Genomic DNA, 17,110 nt, shown 5'->3' with positions numbered 1-17,110 from the left:
AAAAGTCAAATACTAGAAGTGTAGAACATGAAGTAAATAGAAAATACATCCATCAGAAACAGTAAAGAAATATTGTATCAGGTTATGTTTTAAATGGTAACACTTTATCAGAAAATGAGAGATAGTTCAATAAAGTCATACAAGTAAATTCTCATGGCACATAGACCTGAATTTTCATATGATCAACAGGACTAAAATTTTTAGCAAATTTTCAAGTCCCCCAAGTCTTAAAGATATCGGTCAAGCTTCATCAACCTTTCCCAAAAATATTCCAGTGTTGGACTTTCCACATATTGTGCCCCAAGATAGTCCTAACAGAGGATCCACAAGCCCCATTCAGTTGAATGAGGTTTGTAGAATTTCAAAGAAAGGTGCAGAGCTCTTTGCTAGGTTGACCTCTATGGTTCCACATCTGTAAAGTCCCATTGTCAGTGGGATTGCCTTGAACACAGAATAAAAAGGAGATGAAAAAGCAATAAAATCATGACTTACCTGTCTAAATTTCATTTCCCCCTTTTTACTCCTATCCCCTATTTCCTCCATAGCCTAAAAATCTATCTTGGCTTTGTGAAAACTCAATTATTCCACCTCTACAGTTCTCAGGAGTAAATAATTGTAAATATTCATCACCTGGTGATAGAAGAAATCCCTCCTCATCGCTGAAATTATGTTGCCTGGCACCAAATTCCCCAATGTGGAAAATGTCCTCCCAGCAGCCACCTGCAGAATTTTATGTGCTTTCATACAATCAGAATATGAAAGAATGAGAAGCAACATGCCTAATCTGCTCATTCTTTCCTCAGAGGATAACCCTTTTGTCCTAGCAATAACCCAGTAAGCCTCTAAACTCCAATAATAAAAAATACAGAAAATACTGGTCAGATCGTATCTGTGGGAAGAGAATTTCTGATAAAAGATTGTAAACAGTAACTCTGTTTCTCTTCACACAAAAGGAGCCTGATTTGCTGAATATTTTCAGTATTTTTTTTTTGTTTTTATTTTAGATTTCTTGCATCTTCGAGTTCTTTTTTGTCTCTGAACTGGCTCCCGAGCAAATATATCTCTCCTTAAGGAAGAAGACAAAATTTGTTGGCAATAGTCTAAATGTTTGTTGGACCCTTCTACACTAATGAGAAATTCATAAAAAGCTAAGCTCCCCCAAGCCATCGTTCAAGTTCCACAGCTTCTTTCACACCGGCCAATTTAGTGGGTCCATAGCGAGTAATCTGGTGATGTGAAAGGACCCAACTGGACAGGGCAAGTAAAAATCAACCAGGCTCTGACTCTTGAGGTGGGTAATTGTCAAAGCCTGGCCAAGTTAACTCATTAATCATTCTGTGGTAGTGTGAATGGTCTACTTGACTTGGTACCATTAGTGATGTTAGTGTCAGTCTGGCAGTTACACTTCACAACACGGCGGGCTGTGCAGTGAAATATAACTGTGCAGTCGGTGGCGCTGTCAGAGCACCGTATGTAATACATCACTAACGATGTCACCGCTGTATGTGGATCACCCCCCCCCCCTTTAAAATTCTGGGTTCCCGATGGTGGAGTGCGAAAGACTCCCTAGGTACAGCATGGCCGGTAAGTTTACCAGCTTCCTAGGAGGGTTGGTGGTGACTGATGCATGCAACAGGATGGGCATTGCACTCAATATATGCAAGACAAAGGTCTTCCTTCAAATTGTCCACACTGTATGACTTGAGAAGAATCTATTAACTGTTGACCACTTCCTAAATTTCACAGTTGTACTTACCGGATCAAATCAAATCAGGTCTTGCTGAAATTTCTGACCCGAAGGATCAACAATACTTCTCCCACTAATGCTGCTCAATTCACCCTGTTCCTCTAGTAGATAATTATTTTGCTCCAGACTTCTGGAGTTGTCTGAGCCTCAAATCTTCCCACTTTTACACTGTGAAGTGTGTGTACTAATTTGAGGACAAGGATCAACTCTGACCTAATTTACAACATGGCTTAAATTGGTTCAGAAATTATCATATTACAAAACAGCTAAAAACATTTAAAGGAAAGATGAGTCATTGACTTTTCCTACAATAAAACAGATAAATATCTAATGTATTCATTATGATGTTTTATATTTTCAACAATATAAATAAAATCCTGATAGGTATTTTTTGTCTGTATATTTCAAGGAATATTTAGCTGTAATGTATCTTCTAGAAAATTTACCATCAGACATATCACAAGATTTGTTAACACCAGACATTTATTTTACAATGTGGAATTAGCCTCCTCTTGTAAGTTGTGATACTAATGAATTATTAAGTCATAGGCTAAGCTATTTTGCTGATTCACTTTTTGGCATCATTGCAATCCACATTAGCTTCACTTTGTAAGCAATATAATTCCTATTGTATGCCAAGATCTGCCATCAATTCATATATAAAATCTATGATCCCGGACATCAGATTTACTTCAATTCAGATTGAGTGTTGGAAATAAGATAAACTTTATAATTGTTAATGATAATTTCTTTATGACATTGCATCATTTCAAAATTAATATTCTGTGCATTGGAGCTATTCATTCATACTCTCCAGCTTTTCTCAAGACACTGACTTATTATGCAGCTTAGTAGCAGTGCCCAAGGGCCAAACCTTTATTTTAAGGCTGATAACGCCTCAAACCGTGCATCTTGGCGCCTCACAGTTTGGCGGGCAGCAACCTCCTTTGAAGAAGACCGCAGAGCCCACCTCACTGACAAAAGGCAAAGGAGGAAAAACCTAACACCCAACCCCAACCAACCAATTTTCCCTTGCAACCGCTGCAATCGTGTCTGCCTGTCCCGCATCGGACTTGTCAGCCACAAACGAGCCTGCAGCTGACGTGGACTTTTTACCCCCTCCATAAATCTTCGTCCGCGAAGCCAAGCCAAAGTAGCAGTGCCCAAGGGCCAAACCTTTATTTTTAAGCCATTGAAGTAAACTTTTTTTCAGGATCTTTAACTGCAAGGGGTAAAATAGTCATAACTATTAACACAATGAATTCATGGACACTCACTTTCTCAAGAATCACATCCCAGCAATAAGGCTTTCTCTTCTCTCAAATCCTACAATGCCGACCCTGTCTGCATTACCTTTAAACTAACCCTTGCACGTAATTAGAGATTGCACCCAGCTATTGGATGTTTTGAGAGGGATACACTGCCTATCTCAAAACTCGTAATCTTTAAGGAAGGATTGTTTCTGTTGTATGAAAAATTAGCAACTTTTCACACTGTTGGAAAAAGTTGTGACATTTTTCTTGAAAACAATTTAAAGAACATTTTAGCCAGAATGGTTTCTTAGTATTTCATCAGTATTTACTAATACAGATCATTAACTAAAACTAATCAGAACTAAGGAATTTTAAATGCAAACTTTGCTTACAAAGAACTTCTTAACATCAGTTATTAAAATATATTGTGATAAAGTTAACATATTATTCATTTGACTATCTATCAATCTTTGTTTTTGTTGTTGACATGTACCATCTGCTCATGAAATAAATGCTCAGGCAACTAAAAATAAGGATTTATTAACTTTATAAAAGATTCTCCCAGACACCAGTCTAACTTGAAACAAGATCTCCAAAAGCCTGGATAAAGAGTATAAATGGTATTTGCTCATTTGTTCTATAGATTCCATTTTTAACCAAAATTATAGCAAACAAGTGATCACTGCAGAATTCATCCTTACAAAACACCTATAATTAAGGATGCAACTTCTGTGGAAATTCTCCAAACATAAGTTCAAGTAATAATGGCAAAAACCCCAGAAAATTAGCATGAACATTCATTCTGATTTAAGTTTTACATGGGAACTCAAATTACTGATAGTTTCTTGAAGTTCATGAGATTATTATTTTGACAGGTTCTTTCACTTTTGTTTTATAATTTAGGATTACTGCATTGAGGTAATCAAAAAATTTAATCTTATTCTACTGTTGAAAAGAAGGAACTGAAATAGATGATGCTTTCGTGTCTAGCTCCAAATTTTCACTAGTATGAGCAAAAAAATGAAGAGCAATGAGAGGATAGTTATCAGCTGTAAGTTATTTATGAACTTTTTCATGTAACGACAAGTTCCAGGGAAATGCAGAGTCGTTCCAGATGCGGGGGGATTATGGGTAAGGAAGACAAAGATGGCCATTTTGCCCATTCATCCTGCATTGAATATGCGGCCCCGAAATGGCCCTATGAGATGTAGCCCAGAGCAGCACTCTGGGGCACTCAAGAGAGCCCTGGCAGTGCAGCACTGCATCCCTGGGATGGTCATTTATTATTTGGCTAGGGACTCAGATATTGGGCAGGTAAGGCAAGGACAGTGGTGCCTCAGTTCTGTGTCCCATTCCCTAGATACACCTAGGATTTTCTAATTGATGGACAAAATCAACTTTTTGATGTCTGCAAAAAAAAAAAAAATTCATTTGTTACCCAGGGACAGCTTTTGAAATTTCAATCCAGAGAAATGAAGACAATTGGTCCCATTAGCACTTGTACAACTTGTGAATCAAATGGTTATATTTTTTAAAATAATTTTCAAATTTTCCTCACAGAAATGAAAAAAGGTTAAATTGTTTATTTTTTGTTAATGGCCAAAAGCAAAATCAAATTGGGAGTATTTTGGTTAAGTGTCCTGGAGAAAATTTAAAATGGAAGTAGAGGATTGAAAATTTCAAGCAGAATACTTCCAATTTTTAGTGAAATGAGTCTTAGAGTTGGAATGGTCTTATAATTTAGTTGCTTAACTTCAATGAATCTCAATTAAGAAATGAGTGAGTGCTCAGCATTTGTTCGCATTGCTGAGTGGAGAAAGTTTGGTCCTTTTTTCACCATTAGTGTAACAACTGGTTTTTGAGAAGAGTTTGAAGTTCACGGTTCGAGCCTCGTCAGGTTAATATGTTGTGGTCCTGTTGAATCTCCACTCGTGACCTGCACCAGACACACTGATTTCTCTTTGTTCATGGTTAGTGTGTGGTGGGTTTTTTTGGGGGCAGTTTTTTTTTAACCAGAGGGGCCACCAATGTCAGTGGCAGCTTTATCTGCTTTATCTAGATACACCACTGCAGAAAATAAACAAAAATCATTCTCTATGGTAACCATACTTCCACATTATGAAGAATGTTATATGAATGATAAGAAAGAACAATTGAAGTGAGAGAGAGAGAGAGAGAGAGAGAGAGAGAGAGAGAGAGAGAGAGAGAGAGAGAGAGAGAGAGAGAGAGAGAGAGAGAGAGAGAGAGAGAGAGAGAGAGAGAGAGAGAGAGAGAGAGAGAGAGAGAGAGAGAGAGAGAGAGAGAGAGAGAGAGAGAGAGAGAGAGAGAGAGAGAGAGAGAGAGAGAGAGAGAGAGAGAGAGAGAGAGAGAGAGAGAGAGAGAGAGAGAGAGAGAGAGAGAGAGAGAGAGAGAGAGAGAGAGAGAGATGGCCTGCTAACCATCCCGCATTCCAGCTTTTAATAATTTAATCAAGTGAGAGATGGAATGAAGAAGACGCTCTTTATCGACTACAGCTCCACATTAATCAGCAAACTCTAAGGCCTGGGACTCGACACTCCACTATGTAATTGGATCCTAGATTTGCTCACCTCCAGACTACAATCAGTGAGGATTGATAAGAACATCTTCTCCACAACCTCCATTAGTACCAGGGCACCACAGGGCTGCATTCTTGATCCCTCTCTACTTGCAACACACCTCTGTCTGTGTGGTTTGGTATGACAACAAAACCTTTACTCCCCGATTCCTATTCATAATCTTGGCTAGAAATGCTTATTCATTGGATTCAGATGAAGATTGTTCCTTCAAATGAGGTCATCAGGCTGTGTTCTGCAGAAGGTTGAATGATTTTCCATTTACTTCAAACACACCTAAACTCCAAACCTGGGATTTTATTCCACCACATGAAAGTTCAATTATGGCATGAGACAGAGATCCCAGTCACAGTATTTCTCCACTCAGAAATGTGCCACCTCATTCCCACTCTCCAAAAGCTAGACTTAAGAGGCTGAACCATATAACCGTTTACAGCATGGAAACAGGCCATGTTGGCCCTTCAAGTCCGTACCGGTTCACTTGATCAACTCCACTAGCTCCTCCGCAAACTCCTGAGGAAGTAGAGGCTTTCTTCATGATGCCATTGGTGTGTTGGTTCCAGGAAAGATCTTCCGAGATAGTGATTCCCAAGAACCTACATTTGCTCATCCTCTCAGACAATTAAATTTTGACTTTAACAGTGGACGTTGAATGACCTCTTGACTCAAATCAGGATAAAAAAAAAGACTCTGCTATTCTGAATCAATAATCGGGTTTGTTGTTGTCTCGCATTTTGTACTTAATGGATCAATGGCCAGATTGGGCCTGTGCTAGTGTAGGTGAGGCTTTTTTCAATGAATTACCAATGTTAATGGCAGTTTAGCAGTTGGTAGTTTCCTGTGTGACTGGGTGAGAGGTTTGGTGGGGGGGGGGGGGGGGAGGGAGGTGGGGGCAGGTAGAGGAACTCAACACAATACTTGTGAAGGGGCAATAGGTGCGGTGCAAAAGAGAAATGTTCTTTGAAAGGGATGTCATGCTCAGGGTCAACAGTGGAAAGGATTAGGGGGTTTGTGACTTTACCGATATTTGATTCTTTATATTTGTTTGTATAATATTTTCTTTGTTGTATTAGGGTATGGGAGGGAGGGTAAGGGGAAAATAGACTATGTTATATACTATGATTGAAAAAGATTGTGTTGTTTGTTTGGATTTGTATGGAGTCTTTGAAAATCAAATATAAAATTATTTTAAAAAACTGTGAAGGAGATCAGAGACAGTTTTTAATGTAAAGGTATTGTTGAGAACTAGGTGTAAAATGGATCCAAACAAATCATGATTTTGTGGGAATAAACCATGAGGACATCTCCAGGACTACATGTTTTGAGGCCCTCTATGGTATTCTTAAATGAGTAGGGCACGGTAATACATCCTGACATGAAAACTGCCTTGCAAAAGGATACTCATGGCAGGAAGCACCCAATTGATTTTTCAAAATGAAATGACCTGGACGTAATTGTTGTCATGCTTCAGAGATGAGAAAAAAAAATCAATTTTCAATTTTACAATGCTGAATATAACAGTGTAATATTAAACCAGTGATTTTCAGCCAGGTTTTTTTTTTCTATTTCACACATTCAATTGTTATTTTAGTTTATGGTGGATGAACCTGCTGTGATTTACAAGGATTTCCCATTATGACAACTCGGCACTATCTTTCAGTGAGGAGTGTAAATATTTCAATCCATTCCTCCAAGTAAAATCGTGTTTCACTTTTGATACTGCATTATTATTGAAGATGTACTTTTTTAATTTTCTCCACCATAACATTAAAAAAAACAGTTGTGTTATAAACAAGATGCTGGAAAACTTGAGTAACACACAAAACGCTGGAGGAACTCAGTGGCAGGCAGCCATCCATGATTGCCTTCCACTCTCTCTGTACCAATCTCGACCTCCCCTTATTAGCCCGCATACAAGGGTGATGCTGTTGCAGTCTGGCACACTGGCCTCCATTTTGCTCTGGCCAGATGTCAGTTCTTGGACACCTCCTCTCACTCATCCCTTGAGCAGAATCCCACCAAAAAGCATCAGGCCACCATCTCCCACACTATCACTGACCTCATCACCTTCAGAGATCTCCCTTCCACAGCCTCCAATCTCACTGTTTCCTAACCCCATAATTCCCATTTCTACCTCTTATTCAAGATCCCCAACTGCCCCATGTACTCCTGCCCCACCAAACTCGTTTCATCATAACAGAACTCTATTTTGTTTCTATTAGTTCAGTCCCTTCCCACCTACATCCCCATCACCTCGCTTGCTCTCCACCACTTTAACAACTTTCACTTTCCTGGCTTTGACTCCCTTACTTTCACCATGGACATTCAATTCCTGTACACTTCTATTCCCCATAATGAAATGTCAAAGCTCTTCATTTTTTCCTGGCTAATACAGTCGACCAGTTCCCCTCCATTGTCACCCTCCTCCTGACAGAACTGCTACTCACCCCCATTAACGTTTTCTTCAACTTCTCCATATCAAGGGTGTAGCTATGGGCAGTGATGGGTCCCAGCTATGCCTGACACTTCATTGACGACATGGAACAATCCTTGTTGCAGATCTACACAGGCAATGCTCCTCAACTCTTTTTTTTTCCACTACATTGGTGCTGCATCCTGCGTCCATAATGAGTTTGTTAATTTTACTAACTTTGCCACCAACTCCCCTGCCCTCAGATTCACTTGGTCCATTTCAAGTGCCTCTCTTCTCTTTCTTGATTATATTAATTTTTTAAAGTTTAGACATACAGCACTGTAACAGGCCAATTCGGCCTGACGAGTCCATGCCGCCCAATTTACACCCCATTAACCTACACGCCAGTGTGTTTTTGAAGGATGGGAGTAAACTAGAGTCCCCGGAGAAAACCCACGCAGATACGAAGAGAACATACAGACAGCGCGGGGATTCGGAACCCAGCCAGTCCACGACTGCTGGTGCGGTAAAAGATGTGGCGCTAACTCGATCTTAGCCAGTACATTTTATTTTAACTCAAAACACAAATAAAAACATTAAACATACTGGATAAATTGGCCCAGGAATTGGCTCAGACTCAATGGAGAAAAGAATAAGCTCTGCACCTAATAACCATTTTCTTGTCAATAGAATTAGAACGACACAGAAGTCCAGACAATCAGGCCAGTGATTTGAAATGCACGTCCATTTACTCCCACCTTACTATCTCATTCATTTTGCCCATTTTTTTTTTCCAAAATATATCACAATTTTACATTTATAAGATACTAATGAATCTTGCTTCCACTTCCCTCTTCATACAGCACATACCAAATCATAATAATTTGCTTTTTTACAAATAAATCCTCATCTCCACTCTGGTACATCACGTCCTCTAGTTGATTTTTGTGTACATTATCAAAAACCTTTTTATCGTTTTTTAATCCTCTCTAACCCACACTGCTTATAGAAAAATACTAGGTCCTCTATAATCTTATTTCATTATGTGGGCAAAGAAATAAACCTCTTCGTATCTCTTCCACTTGTGTTCCCTTAAAATTTACTCTCATTGAAAAAATCTGCCTGAAGCTTCCTCACTCAGCTCTAATGGCATATTAAATAATGATTGTATGTGCTGCCAAATTGAATGTTGTTTGATTGCAGACAGGCTACTTGGAATTCAATTGTGCCAAAACTCGAGGTGTTAGACACTGCTAAACTAGGCTTCGTGAGCCTTTCCTTCAAGCACTGTGTAAGTGCAAAGTGCAAAGAAAATTACACAAATCCAGAGCATGCTTAAGGTTAGGGATATGAGTCCAGGACAGGAAATTATCATAGGTTGGAAAGTTGGGGATAGTTGGCAACAGGCGTTCTCTGGTGGTGTCATCTGTAATGGCTGTTCATGTGTTGAAGGGCTGCAATTGGTGATCAGGGATGGGGGTGACATTGAAAGTGGTTGGTGAGTTTCATGCCTTGGGAGCAAGTACTTGTGGAGTAATAGAAGTTGTGGGAATTTTAAAAAAAAGATGAATAGGTACGCTGGCTGAATATAAGCTCCCATCTTCACCAGGAGGTTATGTGTAGCTTCAGAGAACATTTATTTTTTGCAATTTTAATTTTTATTTAAACCTTTTATTCAAAATTGTATTTATTTTAAATTGTATCTATTTATTTATGTATCTGTCCTATTCATTGTTTTGCCATTATTTTTGTGTTTCTGATTGATTGAATTCTGGGAAAAAAATGGATTTTACTGTATTTAAAATCTCCCAGCAATGCATGAGAAATAATCGGGTTCCATACGTATCCAACTTTGAAAACAGATGCTTGACAGGATGTACCCAATAAAATGTCTGAAGTACATTTCGTTTCCAATTAAATGAAAACCAATCAACTGAAATTCTGAATATCCAAAAGTTTTATCAGGTGAGACATGATGTCACAATTTAAAAAATTTTGAAAAAGATTTACTCACCGTGCTCAAGTGGGGCTACAGGAATCAGTTTTACAAAGGAGATATTTGTCCACAGGTTACACATTGAAGGAAAGAATAGTACCAATTACTTATTTATAAATTGTCACTTTTTTACCATGAGTTGCTGCAACTTTGTGATAAATTGCATTGTAGCATTCTCAGAATTTGAAATGAATACCATGCTCTCTCCTTCCTCACCCGCCTGAGCCGCACTCTGTCCCCGCTCACCTGCTCAAGCCTCACTCTCTCCCTGCTTCCCCACCTGAGTCACACTCTCTCTCTGCTCACCTGCCCAAGCTGCACTCTCTCCTCACTCTCTCCCTGCTCATCCGCCTGAGCTGCGCTCTCTCCCCGCTTGCCTGTCTGAACCGCAGTGGCACTCTCTCCCCATCGCTCACCCGAACCGTGCACTCTATCAAAAACCCTTTCAGCATTGTTGCTGAAATTCTGCTGGAGGACAATCCCTGTGTAATCTCCTACCACTTACAGGTGAAGTGAGACTCCGGGTTCCCAGGCAGGATTGCCAGTGGGTGATGGTTAGGAGTCGGTGATCGGCAACAGCCAATAGAAGTAATCTCCTGATGCTACTGGGCTGCTTTAGACAAAATTTCCAAGTGTCCGAAAATCCACTTAACTGACATAGGTCTGATCTCAAGCATTTTGGATAATGGGAAATGTACTGTATCACAATTCCATCTGAAAAACCATGTGCCTTGGGAATCATTAATTTTCAGATACATTGTGCAGGAAAAGGCAATGTCACCCTGTCATATTCCCAGGCAATTGCATTTCTACTTATCTAAAGAACTCCAAACCTTTTTGGCTGTTTTAGATTTAAAAAAAACTTTTTAAAAAAATTGTGGCTTTGCCCTATGCTGTATTTATTGCGTAATAAAGGCCCAGATGTTTATCTAGCCTAGGCACTATTTAGTTATGCTAAATAATTGATAAAAGTTGTTAAATATCAATGAGGATATACCTCTGGGAGACTGTTAAAAGAAGCTGGAAAAACATAAAGATAGGTAAAGATAAAGGATCTTATATACCTTATTTACTTTGTAACTTCCACTGATAATAAACGTAATTTCATCTTAAGGAAGCTGGTTTACAGATTGAGAAAGCTGGTTAGCCAGCAAAGAGAGTTGGAGGCCCAGAACAATTTTAGGCCAGAGCCTCATTAACATTCTACTTGTGAGATGCATACTCCAAAAAGACCTCCCTGGTTCAGAGCTGCACGAAAGAACCAAAGAGTAGAATGATAGTTCCGAAATGAAAGGAGAATTGTGCAACGGACATTGCTTGGGGAGGTGTTCCACTGATCTGGAATTGGCAGAAATGGAACTAAACAGAATATATAAAATTGAGGCATGTTTGTCATTCAGTCCCTCATGCCTGTCCGAGAAGTCATAGAGTTTTGCAGCATGAAAACAACCCCTTTGGTCCAACTTATCCAGGCTGATCAGGTTGCCAGCATTTGGTCCAAACGCCTCCCACTTACATACCCATTCAAATGTCTTTCAAATGTTACAACTGTACTCATCTTTACCACCACTTCTGGCAGCCTGCTCTGCAAGCCTACCATAATGATTGCTGTTTCCATGAGGATCCCTGACTATGAGATTATTAATTTTACCTGCCTGCTCCATCATTCAATTAGATTATGGCTGATCTTTTGGCTTAGCAGCTCCTTCTGGTACTAATCCAATATCCCATTATCTCTGTGACTCCTTCTCCCTCCTCATATTCATTGATTCCTCTAATTTCTGAAAAAAATACAGTCTACATTGAATATTCTTGGTGTCTGAATCTTAACAATCCACTTGGGGACTGAACTCAAAATATTCAGCACCTCTGGGTAAATAACTTTCTTCTCATCTCAGTCCTGAATAGTTGACTTTTTTAGGTTGAGACTCTGATCCCAGCTCTAGAAATCCAACATTGTTTCAATGAAATCACACCTCTTTCTTCCAAAGGCAAGAGAGTATAGGACCACTCTGCTTAATCTTAACCTAGCAAGCCATGTTGTATTCTGGAAGTCAGAGGTAGTACTAGAGAAAAATTGTGAATAGTAGAACCAGAGGTGTGAGTTCCTGGCAGTTGGAGAAATTCAACCTACATTTATTAAAGGAATCTAAAAATATTTACATTAGCTATGAAACTACTATAAAATCCCATCTGATTCACAAATCTCCTTCAGGAAAGGAAATTTGTTTCTCTAACCTGGTCCGGCCTATTTGTGACTCCAGATTCACCCATGTGACTGAGACATAGCTGCCTCCTCAGTTCAGAGGCAATGAGAGATCAATAATACATTTTGCTGTTACTGATGAGTGAGTGAATAAATTAAATTGGATATTGTTGGTGACTTTGCTTGGGGTGGATTTAATGAAATGTAATGATGGATGATAAAACAATGACATATTAAAGGAAATGGGAATTAAATGGAGGGAACAAAGAGGTGACATTTTGAGAAAGTAGTTGATCTCAAATGTTTTAAAAACTGGATGAAATCTGTTTATGTTTAATAGATTTGAACAATTCCACATTTCTGATCATTTGCTTCTGTCTCCTGTCAATTTCCCTCCCCCCTTCCCTCTACTATCTCCTTTAAATCTGAAGAAATTTAACCTTGTTGGAGTCAGGAGAGAGTAATATCTGAAATTAAAATCCTTTGTGGATGAGAGTGAGGCCAGTTCATGTGATTCTGAAGCATGGTTTTGAAAATGCAACTTCCATCTGTTTCTGCCATTCTATCCTGTGTGGCAGTTATTAAAATTCTTTCACATTAGAATTTAGCAGTAGAAGAAAATGTGATCAGCTGACAAAAACCTAATTCAAATTCAGCAGCATGGACATGAAAGTCAAGGTGGACCAAGTAGTTTCTATATCAGGATACACAGAGTGGTTTGAGAATCAACAGGTGATCCAGGAACTAAATAGACTCAAATAAAAGGATGGAAATCACTGCCATGCCTCGAGCAACTAATATTGCAGCTGAAAATTGAGATCCAACAGACCTAAAGAACAGAGGAAAATGGTTAGCAGGTCCAGAAACTCACTGTAGAGCTCGTCGAAAGAATCAAAGACTTGTTGATCCAAGGCTTTTATTAGCAAAAGAGAGGAGCTCTTCACAGGTGGTCGACCAGTCCGGAATGATCCGACCTGGCTAGGGACACAACTCTTTAAGGCCCAGACAGTAGGCGTGGCTTGGCTCTCAGCCAATCGCTGTAAGCACAGTCTAGACATTGGTGATAGATCTGTACTATCACACTCACTGATAATGATGACATGCATGGATCTGAGAGCACAGCCACAGCTATCTGTAGCCCAAAATCCAAGGAACCATCCTACCCAAGAACAGAGATGACCATGTCAAAGACAGAGTCAGCACCTGCTGAGATGAGTACTTTGCAGAATTTCTCAACCACAACTCTATCCGTGATGCCTGTGCCTTTGATTCCACCCCGAGCAATCTATCCAGTCCAATCTTAGTACTGCCCTGTCTGACATGGTTTAAAAGCCCAAATGCCAACTGAAGCACAGCAAAATAGATTATATCTTTGCTAAGGTTCTAAAACTTGGCAGAAAGGAACCACATTCATATTTTCTCACTGCATCTTCCACGTATAGGAAGAGAAGGACTTTAGTGGGGGAGGGGGTGGAGATGGGGAGTTTAGATATTCCATAATTGTATCATTCTCATGGATGGAGACAAATATGATTATAGTAACCACCTTCTGCCACAAGAAAAATTGTTGTCATGTCCACTTGAACTACTTCCTTCTATAACTGAGATGTTTCTCTCCTTTACTCCACGACCTTACAGAGGCACAATGGATATGACCATCATTACACAACAAACCCAAGAAAAATATAGGGAGACACAAAGACCACTATACGTGGCCTTCAATGACCCTGCAAAGAGATTACATTATGTCAATCAAGGAAGACAGTGGACTCCTACAACTGGATCTTTCCCATCCAAGCCTTTCACCACTGTAAATGTCTCTATCTATTTCCTTAATTAAAATTATTCCTGTATTTTCTTCACTCTTCAAAATTGAATGCTGCTCTCCCACCTCCACCACTATCCCCACATCCACATACCCATTCTCCCTGTAATTTCTGTATATCATCTGCTCAGGCAATAAGATTTTTGTATCTGTTGGAGAAGTTCAAGAATCCTCCCAAAGATTCACTCGTAGTCACAATCACTTGCCTAACTAATTGTGATATGTGTTTTCTTCATGTATTATCAAAACGTTGGACTCCAGTTCATCAACTAAGTTGTAATTCCTTGAAATGCAGATTGTTTAATTACCATGGTCCTTATTAGTTAGAAAAAACAGTTTCAAATGAATGAGACAATCTTACCTGCATTATTCTGTGCTAAGCCTACAATAAACATGTTCTTCTGTGGCAAAGAACAGAGATTCAGTGCACATGAAGTAAACCTTCAAATGTTCTAATATGGAGCCTGATTAGATACCGAATATTTCCTGTTCCCCCCCCCCCCCCCCACCCAGTAGAATTTTATCAGTCTTATTGAGATGTGAATTTAATCATTTAACTTTGATATTGTTTTAGGATCTTTTCACCAGTTGTTAAAACCTAATGCTCGCTTTGGCAAAAATTAGTGACTGAGGTAAAAAAAATTAATGCTTGAGACGTATACTTAAGACATCGTGTCAAAAAAATATCATATTCAAGCTGAATACAAATCTCATTAAGTGCAATTTAGTGTTACTTTCAAAATAGATCAGGTGCTCAAGTTAAAGGCATGAAGATAACTTGTTTTTGATTTTTGTCCCCCGATTTGGTTAATTACAACTGAATGAAAATCATACTAAATTTATTTAAGTCAGAGAGGTAGCATTAACCTCTAAAAATCTGAGTCCAAACTTTCATAGGAGAGGTAATGTTAACCTCCCTTTCACTTTAATCCTCCTGTTAGTTTATGTCCCTCTTTGTTTAAATACCAGAATTCTCTTTCCTGTTCACTCAACACCTTGCACATTTTGTACAAAAATTAGAAAGGGTAATTCCATTCTAAAGTTTTACTGTTGCCTTCTTGCATTTTCCAAATTGGTCAGTCTTCTCCATTCCAAATCTCAAAGTCTCTGACAAAATCCTTTGGCATTTTTCCTCCTGAACCCATCCAGGGGTAACAAAGTGCCCCGATGCCCGATGTGATCAATTTCACATTAACTGTAGGTTCAAGAGCCATCTTGCCCTTCACCCATCTCCACCCCCACTGCTTCTGCCAGTGTTTAGAATCCATAATCTTCAAATCTATAATTTATGCTTGGGTCTTCTTCAGTCTTGGTACATTTATTGTGTGCATAATGCCATCAACTTTATTATTGTTTGCTTAAAAGTTTATTTATTATAGATTATTATAAATCACATCATTTGAAATGAATGAACAGCCATCTTCCTACCTGGATGCAGAAATTTCAGCTTTCTGTTTAGCAATAGCTGCAGCCCGCTCAGCTGCTTCCACTGCCCGATCCACTTTGTCTCGAATCTTACTTGTCCGCAGAGGAATCAGGTTCTTCCTCTTCCCACTCACCAACACATTCTGTTTATATTTGCCTTCTTCTTTTGTTCCATCTGGAAATGTTGTACATCCATAACCATGCCTTTTGTTGCTGAGCCACTCTCCTTCGAATTTCAGGCCATCAGATCGATGGCTTAATCCAAAACCAGAGCGTTTGTCATTCTTCCATTCTCCTACATACATTTCTGTTGTCGTTGCATCTATGTCATCTTCAATGACCGACAAATCTGTTTCACCCTCACCAAAACTAATTGTGGAGTTTATATCACTGGCTGTAGAACTGACGGTACTCATTCCAGCTTCACTTCGAAATGAGCTCTGCTTGCTTCTTTGGCTAGCCAATGAACTTTTTGATTCGGACTTCCGGAGTTTCAGCCCACTCAAAAGAGACCTGCGAAAGATTCCTTTTTTTTTATTTTTGGCTGAAAGAAGATCATTCTCACTATGCATAGTGAGAACAAAGCCCCCTCTTGATCCTGCAGGACTTCCAGCTGGAGTGTCTGGGTACATGGCTGTTCCATTACTGTGTTCACTTCTTAAAGAGTTAATCGAAGTTCTAAGAGGAGACCTGATAACAGCAGCCATCCCATAGGGAACACTTTGACGTACACCATACCCATGTCGCATTCCTCCAACCCATTGACCTTGGTAGGTACCTTTAACAGAGAAAACAAAGTATAACTGTTCAATGAATAACTTTTAAAGTTGAACACATCCAGGTGGATAGTTATAACCTGATTATGCTTAGACCAGTATTTCTCAACCTTTCCCATAGGTACTTTGTGGTTAGCAAGGAATTACTTAAAGTGAGTGGAAAAAAAAAGTTGAGATCTACTGTATCATCTGAAGTTTGAAGGGAATATTTTTTCCTTTCCAAGGTAATGACTGTGTTATCAACTCCATACTTACACAAGTAATTGGAAGCAATTCAAAGGTGACGAAAGTGGATAACTGTCCTATTCGGAAAGAGGATGGGTTACACATTGTTCAGAAGAGCAGGTGGGCAATTGGTTGGAAAGTGTAAACTTCTGAGAGGACATGACATGGTGAATATGACAAAGATGTTGCCATTAGTGGAAGGATCTAAAACAGCTACTTTTTAAAAATAAAGAGCCACCCATTTAAGCCAGAGTACAGATTTTTTTTTTCTCACAGACAGTTATGGTCTATGCCATAGAATATTTTAAGTAGAGATGGATGCAATCTTGATAAGAATGGGAGTAAAAGTTAATTGGTAGGTGAAATGCAAAATTGAGGTTACAAACATTAAATCATAACATTATTGAGAGACCTACACCTACTGCTATGTTAATATATTTGCATGCAAAAGAGTGAATGCGAAATAATAGAGATCTTAAACAAAACAGAGAATTGTGAAATAAGAAATAATGCTGCAATTACTGAGCAAGTCAAAAGTATCTGTAAAGGTAAAATAGTTAATGTTTCATTTCAATTATATTCATCAAAATTTCCATAAAATAATTCTAAAACTTGCTGCAGGTTAATCAGGGAACAATTAAGTCAACAAT

General features: G+C 39.0%; 1 protein-coding gene across 1 annotated transcript in view; it reads right to left on the bottom strand.

The window, feature by feature from the left end:
• Window positions 1-17,110, bottom strand: part of jph3b (junctophilin 3b) — an 80,935-nt gene that overhangs the window by 45,453 nt on the left and 18,372 nt on the right. The window contains exon 2 of the mRNA XM_069899529.1: window positions 15,463-16,237. Within this exon, the coding sequence (XP_069755630.1) occupies window positions 15,463-16,237 (775 nt within the window). The remainder of the gene's footprint in view (window positions 1-15,462; window positions 16,238-17,110) is intronic.

The sequence above is a fragment of the Narcine bancroftii genome, chromosome 10, assembly GCF_036971445.1.
Source record: "Narcine bancroftii isolate sNarBan1 chromosome 10, sNarBan1.hap1, whole genome shotgun sequence".
Taxonomy (NCBI): Eukaryota; Metazoa; Chordata; class Chondrichthyes; order Torpediniformes; family Narcinidae; genus Narcine; species Narcine bancroftii.
Note: the sequence above shows the minus strand (reverse complement) of the source record. Positions and strands in the feature narration are given on the sequence as shown.